The sequence below is a fragment of the Sipha flava genome, unplaced genomic scaffold, assembly GCF_003268045.1.
Source record: "Sipha flava isolate LNK unplaced genomic scaffold, YSA_version1 212_pilon_pilon, whole genome shotgun sequence".
In the NCBI taxonomy this organism is placed as follows: Eukaryota; Metazoa; Arthropoda; class Insecta; order Hemiptera; family Aphididae; genus Sipha; species Sipha flava.
The window spans coordinates 378,903-404,141 of record NW_020272825.1 but is presented as its reverse complement, the minus strand read 5'-3'; the positions used below and the strand labels follow the sequence as shown (position 1 = coordinate 404,141).

Genomic DNA, 25,239 nt, shown 5'->3' with positions numbered 1-25,239 from the left:
TGATTTCTAAAACGCGTGCAACAGACGTGTTTTCGACGTCGCGTTAATACCATACCTCGGCGACACACGGACGAATTCTGTAACAGTACTGTCGATATCGTTCCGGCTGCACGTTCAAAATATGTTATTATATACAATTTCGTAATAAAAATATACTCGAATAACATCTACTTGACACGTAATTTTGAACAATACGCGCAAAAAATAAATTTGCAGCGTTACTTCTGACTCGTGAGACAAATAATACGTTATACATGGGGCGAATTCGAGCAACATTTGATGTACCCACAGCAGTTTAAATATGTTTTTCTCGCGGCAGGAATTACTCGTACTGATTTTTTTTTTTTTTTTAACTATTCAATCCATAATATTTTGAATATTGTACACCCTTTTAAAAATAATTTTCTATTAACATTCTATAATAAACACAAACACACACACTTACTATACAAATCAACTTTTTCTTTTTTTGTGTGTAATTTTTTTGTACGGTTTCAAAAAAATATGTTAATAATTATAAATCATTTATTTTAAAGTGTTGTGATATATTACATTCAAAAAGAAATTAAGTCACTGGATGCTGAAGCTCAAAAATATTTCATTATTAAGTAGAAAAAAATTATAATAAAAACCCATTAGAATGTAATAAATCCTATTTGTAGTTGGCTTGGTTGTTAAATTGGTACAGATAATCATTATAATTTGGGAATTTACGAAGAAAAAAAATACAAATTTTTTTCGTAGGCAAGGAGCGTTAAAGTATTTCTGAATGCAAGAAACTCTTATAAAAAACTGTTATCGTACAATGCATCTGTAACAAGTCCATTAAAGTATATTTGAAAGGTCATGAAACACAAAAATTCTGAACTGGATCTTGGACTTCAGCTAAGTCATAGTTTAAAAGTGTATTACAAAATAATATAAACATAAATAATAGTTTATTTATATTAAAGACTAGTGCATTTTACTCTACAGCTTATACTATTAATATGTGCATTGATATTTATCGATTATTCTAATTATATTTATGTTTTTATTACACTGGTTATGATTTAATTCGTTCTCAAAATTTAAATTGCAATCAAAATAATTTCACAACTTGACAACAAAAAGTATCGTATACAAGCATTTCCAACTTCATCGAATGATCAAAATAAATATTTAAAATATATATAAATAAACGTGTATTCTTGTAATGTACTTATCTTTTTATTATTACATTTTGAGAGGTATAGTATTTATAGTATTTAAAAAGATTTAATGGTTTGTTTTTAAATAATTTTTTTAATTTTTTGTTATAAGATAAGATGTGTAAAAACAAATTAAAATGAAATATGACCAATTTTCGTTAAGGGTGTTGATTTATCTGTTTGTTCTCGTGATTGTTTTACTATAATTACCCTTTATAATTAAAAAGGTGTACCATAAAACTATACATATTTAATTATATATATATATATATATATATATGTGTCTATCTATGTGTTACATTGTTTACTCTTTTCTTAATCGTTTGAAAACGATTTTGTTTAGACCATAGGATGTTTTTCATTTCACACGTAGATATTTCATGTAATCGATTTCGTTAAATATATTTTGCACGTGTTTTATGTCAACACGAGAAGAAAAAAAATGTGTTAACGTATAATACCACGGTGGCGTTGTTGTGTGTTATACTGTTAAAATTTAAACACCGTTTATCCTATCACGCAATAACGGATCAACATGATGTTTCAAAGGGTTATAAATGCATTTTATATCCGTTTAATCCTCTCCAATTAGTCGCCTTGACCCTGTTTAGTTTATAGATGTCATCCATATGTCGAGCTTTCGGTTTTTCTGTCTCTTTCGCTCGTTTTACTCCATCGCATATTATCTGTTTGTAAGTCACGGACACTGATTCTGACGAACTCGTTGGCGCACTAAGCCTCGTGGGTTATTCACTCTTGGCGAAAACTCATGCCAGAAAACCGGACTGAATCATCTGAAAAACATTTGGCAAGTCCACGCCACGAGGAAATATAATGTGCGCTCGGGGATCGGTATTCTGGCACGAGATTGATTCCATTCATTGACGAGAGAGAGAGAAGGATAGAGGAAGAGAAAAGAAAAACGAAAAAAATCGTATAAATAATGATTATTAATGCAAGTAACAAATTACGTCGAAACGTAGGATTCCTTGATCACACGTTTCGTTCGGAAATGTTTAACAACATCTATCATTACGTGCGCTCGAATTGTATTATCGGACAAAGTTTGACAATAAAATTAGTTCTGGAAACTGTCCATTTATTTATTTTAATTTTTTTTTTTTAACCGTCATTAATCTTCGGCACATATTTTTTTTTTTTTACCATATTTGTTTGGAATTTCGCGTGTTCCTCATGCATACAAATAAACGTTACGATTTTTTTTTTTTATTATGTATTAACATGATGTGTTAATATCGATCATAAACGGTGTCGGTACATTTTTAACTGAAATTCTGGATATAACAGTCAAACGGGGCATTTAAAACATGTTACGTAATAGTGTTTAAGTAGAAAAAAATCATGAATCGATTACAAACGCGTCAGATACGTGTTGTGGGATTATATTGAAAATGGTGCAAAGGAATGATGATGCCATCATCAACGGCGTGCTCATCCTGAAGCGAATTTACATGTTCACTGTTACGAAAAAGTCACCCTATGTATTGCTAAAATTAGTTGTCCATTATTATCGCATATATTATGCGTGTATCTGTGTGTACAATCACTTTGTTTGCGTTAAATTTCATGGTTCGCGGTAACATTAATCATCAGTTTTCGTCATGTTATTTTATTTCCTTTATACAATTCTTCGATAAAGGGTCCGTGTTGGTCGAGCTGTCAACAAAATAATCGTAAAGTCGCCGAGAGTTAATAACACTATAAGCTCCACACACCCAGATTAAAAATTTATATCCTGTTATTAGATGAACACGATTTGTTTAACATGGAAATATTATACAAGCACTATTGACCATCGTTTTCAAAATCATTTTAAATATGTCACCCACCTGTAGTGTCTGTATTTCAATACGCCACTGCGACCGTACCGTTATATTAAACGATAGGAATCGGAGATGTTAGTCTTAGTTGAACTCTGCACGTGTGATATTATTAGAATTCACACAAGCTTATCAAAAATTTAAAACACTGGAGTGTACTAGCTATACATTTTTTATTTTTTTATTTTTTCTAAAGAATAAAGGCTTTGAAAACGAAGGTCATTAGTCTGTAAGGTTAACATTGTTAAAATTAAGAGTAGTTTGGTAGCTTGGAAATTATTATCAAAAATTATTATCAACAATATAATAAACGCTAAAATCTGCTAACATTTATTAATTTACACTTACAATAATTTATACAGCAATTAATTATATTATCACTACTATCAAATAGAAGCTGTTTAAGTTTAGCTGCGATAACTGATAGCATAGTGTTAAAAATTACAAGACTAATAATAAAATACTTTTAATATTATTTTTGACTTAAATGTTTTTGATATATATATAATATAATTTTTGAATTAATATTAAAACGACCTTAAATATGTATTTTTAAACTAAATCGGATACTTAGAATATAAAATCTATACAAAAATATAAATTTAAATTTCTTACAAATGTAAGAAAATTTTAATAAGCTAAAGGTACTTAATATTCGAACTTTTATTTTTAGAAAATTACTTTATCAGTTTGACAATTTGTCATTTTTATTTCTACTTTATAACAAGAATATTAAGTAGAATGATTAAAAATATCAGGCTGTTGTTTAAACATTGTGTAAAAATTTTATGGTATTTTTATTTCAGTACGTTGTACTTTTACTAAATACCATATGATCATTTTTTTTTTAAATTAAATGTCTTAATTAATAAACTTAAAAGATTTTAAATCATATTAATAATATTTGTAGAAAAAATCAACAAATTATTTTGTATGGTAGATAAAAAACTATCATGACCCATATATTATTCAACATTTAAATGCATTAAATAAAGAAGTAGGCAAATAATATATCGGTGATAATTTAATAAAGACGATGGAAATAAGAATGAAAGGCAAAGGGCATTGTAAATAAAATGCTAAAATGCATTATTATACTGCTTCAAAAACAATAAAAAATGAATTATGTGTTATTACACTGATTAACAAAGTATACTTGTAATATAGCTGATCTGACACTTTTTGGTTATTTTTATAGTGTAAAAAAAACGATAAGTCAAGAGGTAAGTACAAAAGAACTGTTTAACGTTAAGAAATCGGTAAAACTGGATTTTTTTTTCACAACTTTTACTCGCTCACTGTGGTTAAATGTATGCGTATACATCTGAAACATAATATATATCATGCAGTTTATACACGAAAATTATTAATAAACCATTAAAAGGATGATTGATTTCTCAAAACGTGTGTGTATATATCAACACTACCCGGAGAACACATGAAGCCGTTTTAAACTTCTAAAGATTCTTCGTTATATAACGTATAATATATTGTTCATTGCAATACTGTTAACAAAGTGCCACATTTTTTATTTTGTCCGAGGCCTTAAAATGTCTAAATCAAGATCGAATTACAGCGGGTCCTGTCATTTTTGCTATACACTTCTGAGTCGCCTTCAAACAGAAAAGCGATGTTTTTTCCATTACCAGTTCCGGAACGTGCCCCCGTATGTTTCCCTCGTACAGATCTATCGATTATTTTGTTACTACTCTACGAAAAAAAAAAAAACTTTTTGTGCAGTAAAACGTCACCGTTAAATTACGTTTAACGTATTAAATAATGATACATTAACATAACTACGACTCGAATAAAGAATGCGAAAGGCTACTGGGGAGGGACACGGCGACACGGACGTGGGCGTCAACGCGCATGTACGAATCTTATTGCGCGCACGAACGTCCACAGATAACGACGCTGATCTCCAAACGATTTCTTGTTATAGGTACGGTTAATAATTAACAAAATATGAAATAGTTTTTCACCATCATTTGCCCGCAAACGTGCGCGACTAGCCTACTTGCGCCGTTCTTTCGCGGTTAAACGGTACCGCACAGCGACATGTTAAATATTCCATCTTCCGAAATTGTCTCAAACTTACAACGGTACAAATCTCGTTTGTAACCCGTCGCGTACACTGGATCGGAAATATGATCCTTCTGAAAATCGATTTAAACGTACGTAATATCGTGGAAATGAATGCATTTTTTCCGTATTTAATACGAACCACAGTTCTTCGATATCTGTTTGTGTAGCTAACCGTTGACTCGTGACTTCGACGAATAAGGTTCCGTTACAAGCGTTCAAACCTCTCAGTGCACGGTTTGTACTTTAAGTGCAAGGTCTATCGAAAAAATTTGAAATCGCTCTCGTGGAAGTAAAAAAAAAAAAAAAAACAAAAATGCACTACTACTTATACGTCATCAATTATTTCCCCCGCCCTCCAAACGGAATCTACATTGCACGCCGTTAACAACAGGTAATCAAAAGATTCTGAACAAGTCGTACCTCCGATTTTATGATATTGACGTTTTCACAAAAGTAAACGGTTTTCTCTCCTTTAATCGAACAAGATCGCGCCAAGAAATCGTCGCGTTAGGTTAGGTTAGAACAAAGAGTTTTGGGGTGTTGCGCACAAAGGCCCTGTCGCGTAACCGTAATAAAGATAACGATATATCACCGTACACGTTACGTACACGCGAATTGATCCCGTGGTCCGATTAAAAATCTCGAATTTATTTATACCGCCCGCGCGCGCACGTGCTCGTTTGCTCCGCGCAAAGGCAAGGTCACGCGTGGCGCATAACCAATATCGCAAGGGACGTGACACACGGCGACGGAGATGTCCAGAAATAGACCGTCACGTATTATGATACATTACATATTATAGGCCCTGGCCCGCGTTGGTACATTGCGTTGGATCATTTATTGTGACGATGTCCGCCACTGCCAGTACCAGCGGCAATAATAATAATAATTAGTATAAGATTAACACTGATATTATAACGATAATGATAGTTGTAACAATAATAATATCGTCGCTTCGGTTTTTTTTTTTTTTATAATAATTAATTTATTAATTTTTTTTTTTTCGTCAGGAACGGAGAACACCGTCATTGTCAACCATTACTGTCGTGTTGCGATGTTTTGTCACCACATCCTCCTACGACGACTGCGGAAACGACGAACGGTCAGATGAAAAATGAAGAAAAAAAATGTAATAAAACGTAATTCGTCCAATGGCGATCTAATGCCGCCGTCGAGGTGCGGACAAAATGACCAATGGCCGTCGTCCCGAATGGTCAGGGCTGACGACTGACGCGCACGCCAACGTGAAATCCGACGGAAGACGTTTACTATCGTTTTCATTTTATTTTTTAAAACCGTCACCATTATGATAGTGCAATCGTAAAATAAAATGGTTTTCGGAAAACAACGATAACTGTATCGGGGTGTCGGGAAACGACCGAAGGAAAGGAAAATTAATTTCAGACACCACGCTACGACGTGACATACACAACATTCAACACGCGTCCTGTGGCGTATCGAACTAATATAATTTCAATTAGACCAGTGGTGCCCAAACTTTTTTTACCTCGGGCCATAAAAAAATGTATTTTTCAATTTTCTTTTACGTAAATGTAAAATATTACAGTTATGCAAATAAGTGTTGTAATGTAGAATACTTTCGCGGGCCAGATATTAAATGATGGTGGGCCGGAGTTGACCCGCGGGCCGTAGTTTGGCCACTATTGAATTAGAAATTCGGCCGATTTTCAGCAGTGTTTATTTTTGATTAACCAATGGTATAACGGGTCACGACTGCAAGTACATGCACAAGTGACGACTACTAACTAACCTAACGACGTCATACTGGTACATCGGCAGTGCAGTCTGTACAGTACTTAAAAATTTATATTTTAAATTCAATTTTCACACGAAAAGTAGAAAAATTGAAAATATTCGAAAATAAAAACGACAAAACATCGAACGTGCGTTTATGTATATATATATATATATATATATATATATATATATATATGTATATGTATAGCATATCTTATAATATTACGATTGTAGTAAACAGAACCTCATTTATCGATATTGTTACTTGACCGTTTACATCGCGACACTGTAGTCACGGTTAAACATGATACTGTACAGCCTAGTGCTTTGCATGGTCCGATCTAGTATGGTTCTAACATACAAAAACTATTGAATCGTCGGTTTGGTCCGGTTCAATAATTTTTAGGAATAGTTCGGTCCAGTCCTCAGATCAAATGCATTATTTTCAGTCCGGTCCCAATCATGGAAATTAAAATTGAAGTACAGATATTGTTATGTAAACAAATAAAATGAAAAAAAAACCTACAAATTTAAGTATATATTTATTTATAAAGTCGTATAGTCCCGTCCAGTGTAATGCTAAACGTATCATATGGTACGGTCTGGGTTAATACAGACTGAATCTAACGGACCAATCCATAAACGGTCCAAAATGTTTTAAGATTTGACCGAAAGTCCGGTCCACAGTCTACATTATTAAATGTTATTTAATTACTGGTCCGGTCTGGTTTAAAAATAATATGAAGCCGTTGGTTCGGTCCAATTTTGGTCTTTGATTAACGTTTAAGTGTGGTCCGGTCCGACTTCGGTCCCCAGGTAAAATTTAAAGTCCTAATCTGGTCCTTAAAATAACGGATCATAGTACAACCATTGGCAAATACACCGGCACGGACGAAACATCCACACAACTCGAACAAATAATTTTTTTTTTTTCATAATTACGCATCATGATATCGAGTAATTATTTTAATATCATGTTTCTTTGCAGGTCGAGTGCTTGTGAATGTACAGCAATTTGCAATATCAGAAGATAAAAGGTTTAACATTTTGGATTAATATGTCTTTAGCACCGTCGAACGCACGGCGTATAATAATAATCGACCAAAATCGATTTATTTTTAATGGTAGTAAGACAATAATTATTCAGATATTAACCGTAAGAATTTGGTATAATAATTTCTGCGGTAGCGTCGACATCGCGTAACACGTTTTTGAACAGCTCACACGACCGACGTGGCGCCAGATGACCGATGTTCCGTGGTGTTGTGTCAGATACTTCAGAACGGCTGCGCTTCCTCGTGAGTACAAGTTTTAAAAATAATAAGTAGTTATTTAATTTTTTATTTTTATTTTATCAACATACAACTAAATATACATTTTTTAATATTAAGATGTTTTTCGCAGTGGACACTATATGCGTGTTCTAAAACCGTTTATCTGCTGGCCAAACGGTTCACAAAACACATACGCGCCAAATGTATGTTACGAATTTACATCTGAATAGTATAAAATTATATTAAATACGTCCATGCGAAATGTTCATAGTTTGGCGGGGTACACGTCTCGGTGTCGGGTACCGTCAATTTGTTTCAGAAATTCATTTTTCCACTTCAACATTACGTCAAAATCTTAGTAACATAAGGAGGCCAACTAAACTCAATACATTTATAATTAATATTATTATTCCTATCGACAGCCACCAGTGGTATTTGTTTACATTTTAAAAATAACTTTTACAATTTGCGTCGTTCATAATTCGAATAAAACGAATATTGATTTGTTTAAGCGTATTCCATAAAGATAGTTTTCGATGTTTATTTTTCCAGACGCAGGAGAATTCGTCCCTCGGTAAAGTAAATGAGATGGTATTATCATCATACGTTCACAATTTCTAACAAGTGTCCAGTTTTTATCAACCGTTATTATTTAAACAATTATTTTATTTTATTATTTTATTTTTTTTAAATATAATCATAACAAAGATATTAGTACGTTGTCAACATCGTTGTCGACGAAATACATACTTAGCATATAATTAACATATACTTAGCGCCGAGAAAACGTTCGTAGACCGGAAACAATGTTTTATTCATATCACAACATAATAATCAAAACGTACTGTTTAAAAATAACGAATTGAGGTGATTATGTTTTGGTAGATTAATACACTCACGGACCCTACTCTATAAATCCGTTGTTGGTGTATGTTCATGATATGTCACATAATAAGACATTAAAAATGAATTAATCGCTTTAAATAGTCATTTGTAAAACATGATAAATAGTTCTAGTCCTGATGAAAAAATTATTAGTTTTCGGTTTCGTCATTGAAAGTATCATCTGTAATACCGGAGAACACAGAATATAATCCGATCGATTGAACAGATCAATCAACCATTTACTAAATATATATATAAACTAGTTAAATTAACCAGTTCAATGGAGTTTTTGCTTTCCCTAAATTAAATTCTTGATTTTTTTAATTTACTTAATTTTATCAAGTGTTAAATAGTAGTAGTAACTGAATTATGAATAAAAAAAAATAAAAATAAAAATAATAATATTTACAAATGATTCTAATGATTCTATACTGAGTAACTTATTTCTGAAATGACAAGTAAAAACCTCTTGGTATACCACATTCAGAGATTTATTTTGTGGTGTATAAACGTATAAATGGTTAGGTCTTCCAATTCTAGAAAATGCTACATACAATTGTCTATGTGAGAAACAGTTATTTCCTACATTTACACCACAATAATTTAAAGTTTAGCCTTGAGTTTTTTTTTATTGTAAATGTAAAACAAACTTTTATTGGAAACTGAACTCTTCCAAAATAAATTGGAAAATCGTTGTGCTACAATGGTATTTACGGTAAAAATATATTTTGTAATTTATATTTTATTTTAACCTTAGCACATTCAGTCAAAATTTCAGCTTCAATTGATAATTAATCATATTTTTTGTAAGAGAGGTGACCCGGAGCCTAGACTAATAACATAAACTAGGAGAATTCAAATTTTTATAAGATTGGGATTCCCACCTTAAATGTTATTTTAGGAGGAGACATACCAAAATGTTTGTAAATTTAAGAATTCTGTAGGAAATGTACAGATTCTTCATCATTAACTACTGTATTGATAGAAAAGTAATCTATCTCGATCATAACTGAAATTATGAACAAAATGAAATTGTGAATAATAAATCACTCCTAGGAATAAATGGTATAACCTTAAGAAGAAAAAAAAAATCGTTAAATTATTTTAATGACATGCTACAAAACTGTTACCATTAGATACAATCCTCCCTTTTCTTCCCTCAGACAAAAAAAATGAAAAATCGGTTGACGTGATGATACTCAGTAGGGTATTTGGAATAACTCTATGAAAAAAAAAAAATAAAATTTGGAAAATGTTAAATAATATCGTCACAAAATCGGAATATAAAAATACAATCCCCTTTTTTCTCCCCTCAGATAAAAAAATTAAAAATCAGGTGACGTGATGACACTCAAGAGAGTATTTAGAATAACTTTGCGGAAACAATTGGAAAAATGATAAATAATGTCATCATAAAATTGGAACATAAAAAAGGCCTGTTATTTAATATAAATAAGGATATGTTTATTGCTTAAACATTTTACACTTATATACTCTGCAGTCGAAAATAGTAATTAATATTAACCATAAATATGCATTGCAAAATTAATCATAACGAATTGATAGTGAGTATATGATAATTACATTTTATTGACAACAATATTTAGGGAAAAATATAGGTGGGAATCTTTTCCACCCAAAATGTACCTTTTCTTTTTCCATCAATACCCATTTCTACCAAATTATATTTTGACCAATACTCGTTTCTACCAAATGGTATTTTGACTAATACTTGTTTCCACTAAATAATTTTTTATATTACTTAGTATCGTCAAATTCAAAAGCTCGGATTATCGATCGAATACGAAAATAAATTTTATGAAATAAGTATTTGGTTACGTCACACTTTTGCTTTACTTTTTTTTAAAGTCGGGTGGAAAATTTGAATGTTGACGATTTTATGGTCAATTTACGGTTTACGGGACTGATGAAGGAGTTGAAAAATATTCAGATTATCTCTTAGATAATTATATTGATAACAATTGTTTTTATCAACCGACACTTTGGGCTGCCCTTATCATCAAGCATTCTACGGACTACCAATGCCTATAAATCGTTCTATTTAATTTTCAACTAAAAATTTTACAAAGAAAGTTATCCTATAATTAAATGACTCACGATTTTAGTTACAAAAGTCCAGGCGGATGTATACGTTAAGTTAAATACCACCAACATCAATAATAATCTAAAATATCGAAAGGTTAGAAATCGCCATAAAAGAAATGAAAAGCTTGTAACGGAATACAGAAATTAAACTATCGACAGGACTTACCTAACATACTATTATAAAATTTCAGTATAAACAATGTACTATAACAAATTGTATTTAAATTGTAGGTACAATTTCGTAAAAAAGATATCATACAATTAAGAAAAACGAATTTTTTTTTTATAAATTAATCTAAAAATATTGTCGTATATAATAATGCTAAATGTTAATAATAATAATTAATAATAAAGTGCAATAATGTTTTTAATGTATTTTTCATACTTTTTTTTTTTTTAAGGAGCTTTTATTATATACTAAGCTCAACAATTAATTATATAATACAATTATAGAAAAAATTAACATAGATTACCACATAGAAAAAGAGTATGTAAAACAATTATAGAACTATGACAAAATAGAGGAAAAAAAAGAAGAAAAAATGTATATATAATTAAAACTATTAAATGATAAAACCGGCCTCCTGAATAAAAAGAATAATAATTAAAATAACCTGTTCGGAATTGGATTTGAAAATAGAAGAAAAATCAAATGGAACATTTAAGGAGTTAAAAGAGGAAATTAGATTAATACATTTTATGGAATTGAAAAAAATAATTTAACTTAGGGAAATCCTGTATCTGTGAAGAGAATTTGGGGGCCGTAGTTTTAGAGGCAGGCTATTAACCATATCTGAATATTTAAATGCAGAGGTATAACATTTTTTTGAAATTTAATACATCTTGATAAGAGATGTTTTCACTAGCCATAATTTTCTTGATTTCTTACTTCTTACTGAGCTACCCATTCCTGACAAGTACGATCAATGGCCACATAAGAAAGTTCACAATAGAGGCAGGAGGGATCAGTGGCTTGAACAATGAGGCAATCGATGATAGAATGTTTAGAGCCACCACAGTGACTAAATCTGGTATCCTTTTTACAAAATTTCTGGATATGACCAAACCGGATACAACGTATACATTGTACCGGCGATCTTATACTAGGATTGACTTCAAATAAAATATTGAACATCGAAATAAATTCCGGCAGTTAGGGTGAGACAAATTTCAATTTGACAATGCGGGTGACTGTATTAATGCCATCCTTATTTATTGTAATACGTCTAACACTCTCTATTGGTACTGGAGAACGGACCCCTTCTAGAAAATCGCATTAGGAAATATACATATCAATTTTAATCACACCAAAGGAATACAATAAATTAGAGGGAATACAAGCAGAAAAACCATTTTTGACTAAAAAAAGTCGATTTCAGACACAAATTACCATTAGTGGTGAAATCAAATGTTATTTTGATTTTTTTAAACCCAGCGGGTTTGATATTAGTAATGCCAGTAAAATTAGTAGAAAAAAATTTAGCAGCCTTAAATGGATGCCACTTTCCTAAATTTTTATCTATATTAATGCATTCTATGAGAATAAAAATAGGACCATTATAATCTGACGAGAAGATATGTTGTTTATACTGTAATGCATTCTGAACGACATTAGAACGAGAATTATCGATATCATTATTTGAAATAGAAGTAGAATTGTTGTGAATTGTTGAACTCATTAGTATTATTGGTGATCATAACGTCATTATGTGCCGAATCCAACGGCATATTTACTGTTGATAAAGAATTATTAAATTCAAAAACCGAATTAGATGTCTCTAAAAACGGAGTCTTATCTAAAATCTGTTGTAGGCTCAGAAATGTAGGACAAGATGTAGTATTATTCGACTAACGTACATTTTTTCTACTGACCTTAATTGTGAAATCAGGATCAGATTCACGAGACGGATTTTTTATTGATTGCAATTTGGAAGGAGCAGGGGATTTACCTGCACGTAGATCGCCACCCGAAGACGACAACATGAAAGTGTAGCACAACTATCACAATATTAAAGTACACCACGATAATTAAATAATCGAAAAGGCAACTATATACTATGACTGCTGAGCTAATGATTTTTCATACTTATAAAAAAAACAAATAATTCATGTACTTGTAAGTGATATAGAAATTGAATTGGTGGAAACAGGTATCAGTCAAAATACCATTTGGTGGAAATGGATATTGGTCCACATTTTATTTGGTAGAAACATATATTGATGGAAGAGGGAAATGTAATATTTCGATGGAAACGTTTAACGCCTAAAAATATTTAGAGTTATGGACAAAATATTTGAAATATTTTTGTATGATTTTGATGTTTATCCAGATTTCATTTAATATAATTTTTAAATATAAAAACCTGAGAAAAAAATTTCAGAAAAAATAATCATGAATCAGTTATTTATTTTGTCGACAAACGAGTTTGTTTCAAATGCACAGCATATTCATACGATTCCCATTTATTACAAATTATAAGTGTCTGTAATAATTTATGATTAATATAATTTGGTGTTGGGATCAATATGTTATAACAAAATAATGAACCCTATTGTAAATGCAATCAGAACTATTTATTATTTAAAATATACAGTTATATTCATGTTCACTGTATTCGTTTTTCGTTTGTTTCTCAAAAAATTACTGATTTACGTCATCTCACATACTTAAATTATAAATATATATGAAAAATGTTAGGCAGTACATTATGTTTTTAAACTAATGGCCATAATTATAATGATTTTAAAATATCTATCTTTCACCACTTGTCAATTTATTTGACAAGACGTTGAAAAATTGTTTGGTACCGATTTCATTTAGCTCAGGCTTGGCATAGTCATAACACACAAAAAAATAAATATTAATGTGTTAAGTATAAAATATAAAATTCTAAAATAAGAAAGTTTTCAAGTTTTCTCGCGAACCGGAATTTTTTTTATACTTTTGTACTTGGAATCTAATGGGAATCAACGATAATCGAATAACTAAATTCACGTTTTATTTTATCGATACAGTCATAAAAATAGGTATTATAATAAGTAAAGTTGGAAAACAAAATATTAATTGATGGTTACCTGCATTAAATATTATTCAAAATAAATTAAGTGGATCATTGTTATTGTTCCAGTAAAATAAATGTTACATTTTTGTTAACATTTCCAGCTGTGTTTAATAAAATAAGATTTTCATATTTATTTTATTATTATAATTATTATTATTTTTATTATTATTATTATTATTGTATGACATAATCAACGAAAGAAGTAATAATAGCTTTATTATACACGTTTTTGATATTAATATTATACTGGTAAAAATGAAATGCAATTAAAGTTTATTTATTTATGTATCTACGTAGTATAATAACTAACAAGTATTATCTGAGGTACTCTGTCTTAGAAGAGAATACAAATAAATTATCTTAAAAATCATAATAAATCTATATAGTTCTCACATCGTATATTACAACCATTTTGTTTATTCAAAACAAATTACGTATTAACAAATACAATTTAATGTGTTAAAATGCATAATTGCATGCTGTGACTTTTAAAATTAACTATTTAAAAATAAGTACGGTTTAAAATAATTTATGTTATACCTATTTTGAAGTTCTCAGTTCCATTAGTACATTAATTTTAAATTCATTATGATAAGTAAAATACGTTTGGTGTTTTTTCACAGATGTATTTAAATTTAAAGTTGCAATTTTCAATGCTTAGCCATTACTTTTCTTAAATTTGAACAATAGACGACCATGTGTATAAAAAATATAAAACGATATCAAATGATTTAAATAGGTAACCACACCTTGGCCAAAGTTGACGATGATATATCGGATAAGATATTAAAATATTATATTTTACTGTCCTTTGATGGATCGAGTTTTTTTTTTTTCTTTTTAACAGATAAATGAAGCAAGAAAAAATTACAAATTTATATTTTCGGTTGGTATAAAGGTTTTGCAATTAATTTAATTTAATTAATTAGGTTTTATAACTATCGTGTTCATACGTTTTTCAAAATCATTAACACGCGAGTCGTTTTAAATATTTAAATATAATTTCATTGGTCATAAAACGTCATTACCCTCTATGTACATGAAGTGCGTCATGATAATAAAATATAAAATATAGTTTAGCATCAAATGTACAAGGAACGTATTAAATCCGAAAAGTAAGTGTTCCCGTGCCGGGGACTCGTTGAAGCGACGAGTTAGAATAAACATATCAATTTTTTTTTCGTTTTTTTATCACCAGCAGAGTTATTATAGAGATCGAGAGTTGACGACGTTAACGACTTCTTTGACGACAATATTTGCTACTCTTGGGTTGTTTAGTCGGAGGCATCGCAAATGTTTTTTTCCTTTTCGACATCATAGCCATGATAATCGTTCGACGACCGTTCCGGAGCCGGGAGTTTCACTGCGGTAAAATTGTAGAGGGTGGTGGCGAACGGCTGCCCTTGGACGACCACCACGACGACGCCGCTACTACCCGATGGCGAAGTCAAGTGCGTCGTCGAATAATACAACCGAATCAATCGACTAAACGACGTGTAAATTATCAATTTTGACGTGCGACCAGTGTGGTAAGTGTACGCTGTACATAATACGATGCGCGCTTGGTTTCCATAAAAACTATAGCGGTCCACTATTTGGTTTTTGTTTTTGTTTTTATTGTTTCACGAAAAATATTTATGTACATTGTAATAATCGTTTGAAATGATGGATTTTTTTTCTTTTAGAAAACCGCTTATTCTATAGTATGTTCGTGTTGATGAACTCGTAGAAAAAGCGAAATTTCTTTACACGCACCCTTTTAATGCGTAACTCGAACTGAGTACTACTTCAATAAGTTAGATGGAAAATAAAACAACACTTTTTTGTCGAGAGTCTGTTTGCAACAATATAATACTTGTACTTTTCGGTGAAACACATTTCTCATAAATAGTTTTGAGTAAAAAAGTTCATTTTTATCTATCGCGTAAAAATTTAAAATGATCGATAGTAATATCATAATAGACCTTATTAATCGAACAGCGTTTAATAATCAACCTATTGAACTCTTAATTTTCATATATTATCAAAATGGCCTCTTAAAAAAAAAAAAAAATAATAATAATAATAATAATAAATATAATTTTGTAGTTTTAAGAGCAGGACTTTTGACCACCTAAAAATAGTTCACCGGGCTTACTGGACGATAAATTTGTGCTCAAATTTTTCTCATTAACTGCGACGTTGACAACGTAATTTATAAGTCATCTAATCCATAAAGTTATACTATTCTTCTAAACGTATTTGTGTACATAAAGTGAATTTAACGATTTTGATAGCATATATACATTATGTATATATTAATACGGTAGTCGTAAAAATAAATGTTAATATAATATATTTATAAGTTTATAGGTGTTATATAATTTAAAGCATAAAATAATAAACACATAAATGATTTTGAATGTAAAAATAAAAATAAATCTCAACGAAAATATAAAACGTAATTACAGGATGTGTGATAAATACTGTTTTTAATTAGTCAAATTAACGCCGTACTACTGCAGCTGCAACCCCAAAACGGGTTGTGCCCTCGAGGCGCATGTGCTGCACTCAATAACTCTGGTGTATGTGTTCGTTAATTAACACATTTGGTTTTTTACATAATTAAATACGTAGACGTTTAAATCTGCATTATAATATAGTATAGCTATCCAAAATGCGTCAAGTCCGATAACGTGTTTCACGAGAGTTTATGGTGTTTGTTCGATGTTAGTTCTAATAAAAAATAAATCCTTCAGATTAATTATTTAACTCCCGTTACTAATCGATTATTTTGGACTTATTTGTTTTCATAGTGATATTTGTTGTATGATAAAAATAAATATAAAAATATTGAAATAAATTATAATATGGATTACTAGATTCGACGCGAATTTATCGGAATTAACCTACCATAATATGAGTAGATATTTACTTTATCGACGTGCGCTTTGAACACAAGTGAGTATTAATACGATTTATTCCAATATTTTTAGTATGACAGAGAACCATGATCCCATAGTTTGTTGGGGATTTAATATTTCGATCAATTTAGAAACAGCCTCCAGTATTGAGAACTGTGTTCATTTTCTAATTTTAGGTCCCATAGGCTGAATAATCTAAAAGAGCAATAAAAAACAGACAACGACCGTTGATGTTTAAAAAAAGATTGGCATAAAATCTAAAGAAAAAAATAATTAATTGTTAGTTTTAAACCACGATGTAATACTTTTTGGTTCATGAAATGTGAAACGAAACAATTTTATAGCACGTGGTGCAGCTTTTAAATTATTTGTAATGACGGTTTGATGCGAAATAGTAAAACTAAACAGGAGAAAGCTGCAACAAATAATATGTCAAAACATACGTGGAAAGCCGATAAACACATATTACAGTACACTGTGAACCGATAGATAAATAAATCTTTCAAAAACGAGACTTTATAAATAAAAAAAATTGCGAGATACAGGAAATAAAAATTATAAGAACATATAATATTTTATACAAAGCTCATGGTTAAGATTTTTTGAAAAAACTTTCGAATGGAATCTTTGAAAACTCAATAAAAAAAACATTACGTGATGAATTATTATTCGACCAAATTCTTATCGTTGGTCGAATAATCTTGTCGGAAACTTGACCAAATAAGTTTATATGATGGAGTAAGAAATGTACACCAATATTTGGATGTGATTTCACGATGATCTACATAAGTACTCTTAACAAATGTTCGATATCTTCTGACCGCCAGTCGACGGTCGATATACTCTTAGGGTTGACTAATGCTACCGGCATTGCATGAGTTTTTGCAATAATATATATTATATTTTAGAATCCTATGGGGATGTTTGCAAACGTTAATCTATTCAACGCATACAAAGCTTGTATAGTTTTAAATTGAAAAACAATTAACATTACAACACCAATATTCAGTAAATAAAATCGAAAATTTAATATATCCAATGTGACAAATATCTATTTGAAATATTGATCTATATTAGGGAAAATGTGTTTAGTTTTTTCTGTGAAGGATAGGGGATATTTTTCTATAAACGTTATTTCGTTTTAGTACAAAACACAGTTTTTTTTGGAACAAATAAAATTAAAAAACAATGTTCATATTTAATTCGTCGTGATGTTGTACCAATAACGTTTAAAATTATAATGAATATAGAAAAAATAATCACAAAAATGAATTATTAAATAGAACATTTTAAGGAAACTTGTCATTTAAGTTTTTTTTTGGGAAACTTAAGACCTTGAAAAGTTATAAAAAACTTCAGTTTCATTAACGAATGATTTTTGTACACTAAAACATCCTTGAAATATTTTATCAGCGTTTTAAATGTACTTAACTCAAACAAATTTATAGTAAACTTTTGTTTAAAAGTTTGTAAACCAGTAAGAACTTATATTAAATCCCAGTTCGTATACTGTATGATATAAACCGAACGTTGAACCCTTTAAAAAGATATCTAGTCTCGAGAGAATTAACGTAAGATTGTATTTTCGAATGTCCTTTAAAAAATATGTGATCGTGTAACGTAAAAATAAATATCATTGGATATGTGGGCATGACATAAAAAGTAAGACCAAAAAGAAACGAAAGAGGAAAATGTCAATGCATATTTTTAAAGGTTTAACCTTCAACTAAGATATTTTTCTTAGATAAATTATATAATTTGGTTCAATATTTTTAATAGTAATTTCAATAAAGTTATATAAAATTATTACAAATGAAGTGGCCATAAAAACCATGATTTAAATATTATATGTAAAATAATAATAAAATTATAGCAAGCATATTATATCGTACATTTTTTTTCGGATACTAGTACTAGTACATTTAAATCAAAAAAAAATATTATTGAAACAAAATGATTGTATATATTGTACAATTGATTATGTGTCAATAACAATAAAAAACAAAACAAATTTTTGGATGCGAGAAGGGGTTACAAACCATACTAATCTTTTTTTCAACGTAAAATACCGTATATCGAAAAAATTACACGTTATTAAGGGCGAAACACGATCAGCTTTTATTCGTCGTTATCTAAATAACTTTAATCACTTTACTATAAACATTTTGCCATGAACGTTAATTATTTTCTTTTGTTGCTGCGGTGCTAATATAAAAACAATAAAATAACTATATAATCGTACTTACGTTTACTAACGTGTGTAGTGATTCCACGTACGAACGTTCCGTGTCGTAGAGCTCGACTACTACATGCGTTCTCGTGTCCTGCAACAATAAAGGCCACAATGAGAACAATCTTTATAAAGTTGTAAATAATTACTGTTATTAATACGCGTACTTATTACATTATATTTAAAACCAAAATTTTACCGTGTGACGTCTGGCCGCGTAAAATTTACTTTAGATATTTTTTTAATTATTTTTTTACAGACAACCATCGGCAACGGTTTTCACCGCCCTTCTAATTTTTCCGGTCGGCAAAGAAAATGTATTTTTTGGCCGAATTCCTAACAAATGGCGTGCATCTACAGTGGCAGAAATGACATTCGTTACAACATTGTCGTCACGTTTCCGCCCCGCCCGTAGTCCGCTACAGCCGCAGCCGCACAATATCGAAAAACTAAAATACTCTGTGCTGCGATGTACACTACACGGACACGCGTCAAGAGAAAAACCGTATTTTCAACCGGCCGAGAAATGGTTTGATCACGCGAATTTTCACATTATCGCATTCTCATACTCGAGTTTTTAATATTTATATCAAAAGCGTTAGATAAAACGAAACATTTCGTTTCGGCCGCGACTCCGAATGTATTAATTTAATTTTCGTATTGGCCCTGGACGGAAGATTTCTGTCAATTAAAATAAAAATGTCCGATACGTGCGTTAAGGTGGTCACGGTTTGTTTGAGGTCGCAAACTAACAAAGAGTATAAAAATTGACATGGGTCCTATTCTTATACTGAATCACCGTCACGATGACGTTGTTTAAGTGACCGTTCTGCAAAACAGGATAATGGCTTCTACATGATCGCACTACCAAAAAATGCTTCCGCCTACGCTACGATATGTTGTACATGGTCATCATAAAGCGTCGTACAGCAGTGGCATAATTTCAGTTTTTCTAAAGTAAGGCAGTCGGCTAGCTCTTATTGAATTGTCGAATCGGTGGCTCGTTTTACGCAAGTGCCGATAAACGCGGGGAGAGGAGGACGTCAAAAAATAAAATGATTTGTACTTAATACATAAGTAGGTACCTGTATTGCACACATCTTATTTTTCTGATTTTCGGCCTATCAATGACTTTATAAAAGACGTATTTTTATTTTGATGATGTGCCGACTTTGAAATAGCTAAACTCTAGACTGCGGTAAATGCATGAGTTGCCCCCCTCCCTCCAAATGACGCCACTGCTGTACAGCAGTTGTCGGCCCATGGCAAATGATTCACGCACTGGATACGTAGTGCCTTCGACAATAGGTCTGTGCTTTTAATGAGTGGTAATGAGAAACGTAGTGGTAATGCCCGCAGAAATGTAGTTCAGGGGAGGGGGAGACGAAAAGCCACTGAGTACCCGATATGAATCAGGTCCGGCTTTATATAAAAATAAACATTTTATAACTGACACGAAACCTATAACATCTCAAAGGGGGCTATAACCGCCACTACCCCCCTTACTATGCGTTCCTGTGGGAGGGTGTGAGCGAAAAAAGTGCATCGTGTGGGTACGTACACTTCTCGATAATACTCGCAAGGACACCAAAGCAGTATGTGTAATAAGTCAGAAAAAGTGCTCAACCTCCGCACTCGTTACCCGATGAAATCGTCCGAACGACACGTGGTGTGTATGTTTGTTACAAACTTTATAAATATACGCTTCTGAAAACGATTAACCACCCAAGGAGAATAAACACCACGCGTTCCATCCGAAAATTGTTTGGGGACAAATTGCGATCGACCTCCGAAGTCGTTTAAGGGGAAAAAAACCAATACGGAATGAACCTTTACATTTTAGCTCAACTGTTAAAAATATTTCACTTGCCATCCACCAATCGAAAAATAATAATTTTTTTATTCGAATCTCAATAAAATGTTTCGTTGTCGAAAGTATGATAATACTTAATAAATTGAAATCATTACACGATCGGCTGATAAAATACGAGAACAAGTACAATACAATGCGATTCAAAAACTGAAGAAAAAAAAAACCCTTTTTAATCGACCACATATGAAAGTAATAATTTTTTTTTTTTTATTATTCTATCGACAATTTTAACTATCAAGTGTTCAATAAAATAAAATAAATAAATAAATAATTTTTTTGGAACACATAATAAAAATATTATTAATTTTCTGCCCCAGAATTTGTGTATGACAATAATTATACAATATATAATCACATCAGTTTTTATCCACCAAAAATTATTTATTATTCAAAAATTATTCATTTGAATACATTTTAAACTTAATATTTTGAATAAATTATAATAAAAAAAATTAAATTACAAATTTATTCGAATAAAACATTTATATCTTAAGATTGGAACGATTAAATTTGTTGAACTCTTTAATATTCGATATGTTTATTTGATAATTGTATTATCATGTCATGTGTAAAGAGCTAACAAAAGACGATGAAAATATACTCTGCTCGTATCTGTACTTCTGTCAATCAAATTAAAACACCAAAATCGTTAATATTAGTTGAAAAATAAAATGGAAAATTTTATTAAATATTATTCGAAAATATAGCTTCTTTAAAACTAAAACGTAAGCCGCTACCGCATAATTGTCCATATTAAATTCGTCTTGAAAAAAAATTGTATCTCGGTAAATTTTTATATAAAAAAGCTTAAATTTTATTCAAACAATGTGTAAATTATGCGCATTTTGATTTTGGAAACCCCATAGAATTCTGACAAGCGTTTTAATCGTTTAAAAAAATCGTGTTTTGCCGTGAGTCTGAATATGAATCCGTTTGGGATTTTTTTTTTTTGTCCGTGAACGTATGTATACCCTCAGTGACTCTGTCCGTTGCGACAGCCGGTGGAACTGAGATTTAAAAAATCGGGTACGACTGCGATCATCGGAAGATACTGCGTACAAATTCGGACTCGTGCACCGGGTGCACTTGATATTCTCGGTTAAGAACAACAGGAGGACTACATATCGACCATACAGAACCATTCAGATATGGAAATATCCGGTATACGGGTTTTCGTTGTCCCCAGGATGATCGTCGCTGTAAAATTGCCTACACGTTGCGCTTCGTTCCGGATCCCTGCACGTGTCGAGAAAACAAAACCAAACATACGCAAAACCATCCTTAACGTGGACAAGACAATTAAGTTTTCAAAATCAGAAACAAGAACAAAAAATCGGACTTTTATTATATACGGCGATGATAAGCGGTTGTCATAAATCATGCATTTGAACATCTATTTATCTATTCAACTTTGCACCTAGTGAAATATTTTAACTTGACAAATTAATTGTATTCCGTTATTCTATCATACAATAAATTGTATATGCTAGCTATTGCTATACACATACATAAATTGTCTTAATAATCTAAGATAAAAAAAATGTAACGAGTTATAAACAGCACACCCAAAGGTGGATTAAGCAAATAGAACGCTCTTATGCCAAATAAAAATTTGCAGCTTTATCCTAAAAAAATATTTCTGACATAAAAATTTCCTTACATAAAAATATTTGTTCAATATAATGATATTATCGACTGCACTACTGATTTAAGCGAGATTTTATTTTTTCATATTAAGTCACGATTTTATAGACTTTTTATATACCTGACGGTGAATTTTTAATTCGAAAACGGTCGTATATCACAAATACAATGATACTCCAGCCTAAGCTATTATTTATTTATTTATTTCTATATATAAACTATTTGTTTATTTAATTACATATTAATTTATGACTATTAATCATTTAATAATTTTTAATTTTTATTATTTTATAGAGTGATAACCAATTCAATTTCTTAAACGAATAGTGTTATCATAATATTACAATCTATGAAGTAATAATAACAATAATAACAATAATGCGAAAATTTGTTACTTCTCGTCGTCCTAATGAATATTTCATTTTTTAAATTTCAGAATGCACAAATACGTGGTGAACCCGAATCTAGAAACAATGAGATAAACTATAATAAACCATAATCGTCATCACCATCGGTGATTTCCAGAAGAAAAAAAATAGTATTAATTAGATATATAGGAGCAAATAAATAAAAATAAAATCCAAATATACCTTTCACAGTTTTAAAATTGTAAATTGATTAATAAAAGATAAAATTTAATATATTCTGGTACAAGAACAAAATAAATATTAAATACAATTTTTATACGTATTCAAAATTTACATATAGTTTTATAAATATTAATTATTAGTGTACCGTGTTGTCATTATTATATACATAATAACATTTAGGCTAGGTAATAAAGACTACATTTTTGCAAGTAGCGAAAAAAATCCAAACTAAGATTCTTTTTTTAAAAGTTTTAGTAAAATATGTTTTATAAAATACAAAAAATCCCTATAACTCTCGGACTAGAGCTTTTTTTATAACCTTATGAAAGTAAAACAATGTGAGATTTTTTGAATATCTTAAAATGTATTACAAATATTATAAAGACTTTCAGACAAAAGTTGTTTATAAGAAAATGTTCGAAAGAAAGAGTTATGTTATTACTATCATATTTTTTTATCTAAACAAATATTTGGCCAGATATATTAATTTAAAAATTGACACCTGAAAAAAAATTAATAATTTTCTCTCTTTTTCCGAGTTAAATTATTTTTTTACACTGTATTACCCATAAATATTGGTAACAAAAGATTATTATATTATCCATCGCACAGATAAAACATGATCTGGTTTAATGGACTGATATGAAAATCGATCAAATTCTTCTGAGGACAATGAAAATGGTTAGTGGTCATATTCATTGTAGAAATATGACAGACAGCGTGAAAACTAAATGGATTTTGGGTATGCCTGTTTTAAATAATATTTTTTCTAATAATGAACTGTTTGTAAATGTATCTTGTAATGTAAACGAATAGCGTGTGAACTACGGGCTTCTAGAATATCTAGAGGTGATAGTGATTTTGGAAATATATCCTAATGGTTTTCGTTTGATTATTCCTTTACAAAAAAATACAAAATTAAAAAATCCCTTTACAAATAGCGATCTGTGTTATGTCAGAATTTCTGGTAACGACAATGTTAATTGCCACAAAGCATACGAAATTGATTTATTAAAATCAATGATGGGTAATAACTTCCATGATATAAAACTGAAAATGTCAAGTAAAGTTAAAAATATAGCTTCTATAACTTTAGGTGTTAAAATTGATGGGGAAATAATTAAAATCGCTACTAATTACGTTACTACGATTCCAACAAATCGCAATCTTAACCGGAAAAAAAAAAAAAAAAAACGAAGATGAACTTTTATCTACAATTCGAGGTTGTACCTTTGAAGGGAAAACGTTACGATTTGTTTATAAAACTGTGCTACAAAAAACAAAATTAATCTCGCGTCATTTCTTCCAACAGGTTGGAGGCTGCGAGACAAACATTCGTACAGGGTTCACTCGTGAGTGCTGATATGGCTAAGTCATATTAAAACCCCGATTGTTGGAGATGGACGTTTAGAAATAATATTTCGTCGCCAGTAACGGCACTTTGAAACTCCAGCGCCCGATAAATTGCACATGGTCAAACAGTTCGAACGAGTTTTCAAACGAATAAAACCGTTTACAACCGAAGCGGAGTCAATGTGAACCGTGCGGGGTTCGACTGGATTCGCGCGGCTGTCTTACCGGCGTGGCGACTCTGACGTCGGCCAAGAGCTGTTGCGCCGTTGCCGCCGCGTTATCGTTTAGCGACCGATCGTCGTCGTCGTGGCCGTCAACGCTGTTCGCGGTCATCACTCATGCCGGACGGCGGCGATGCGGTCCGTCGTTGTCAGCGGCGGCGGCGGCGGCGGCGGCGGCTGCGGCGGAGACGTTGTTGACGAGGACAACGACGACGAAGCCATCG

At 30.9% G+C, this 25,239-nt stretch overlaps 1 protein-coding gene across 1 annotated transcript in view; it reads right to left on the bottom strand.

Moving 5' to 3' along the window:
- LOC112682849 (rho guanine nucleotide exchange factor 17-like) overlaps positions 1–25,239 on the bottom strand; it is a 92,164-nt gene that overhangs the window by 25,295 nt on the left and 41,630 nt on the right. The window contains exon 4 of the mRNA XM_025553599.1: positions 19,351–19,428. Coding sequence (XP_025409384.1) covers positions 19,351–19,428 — 78 coding nt within the window. The remainder of the gene's footprint in view (positions 1–19,350; positions 19,429–25,239) is intronic.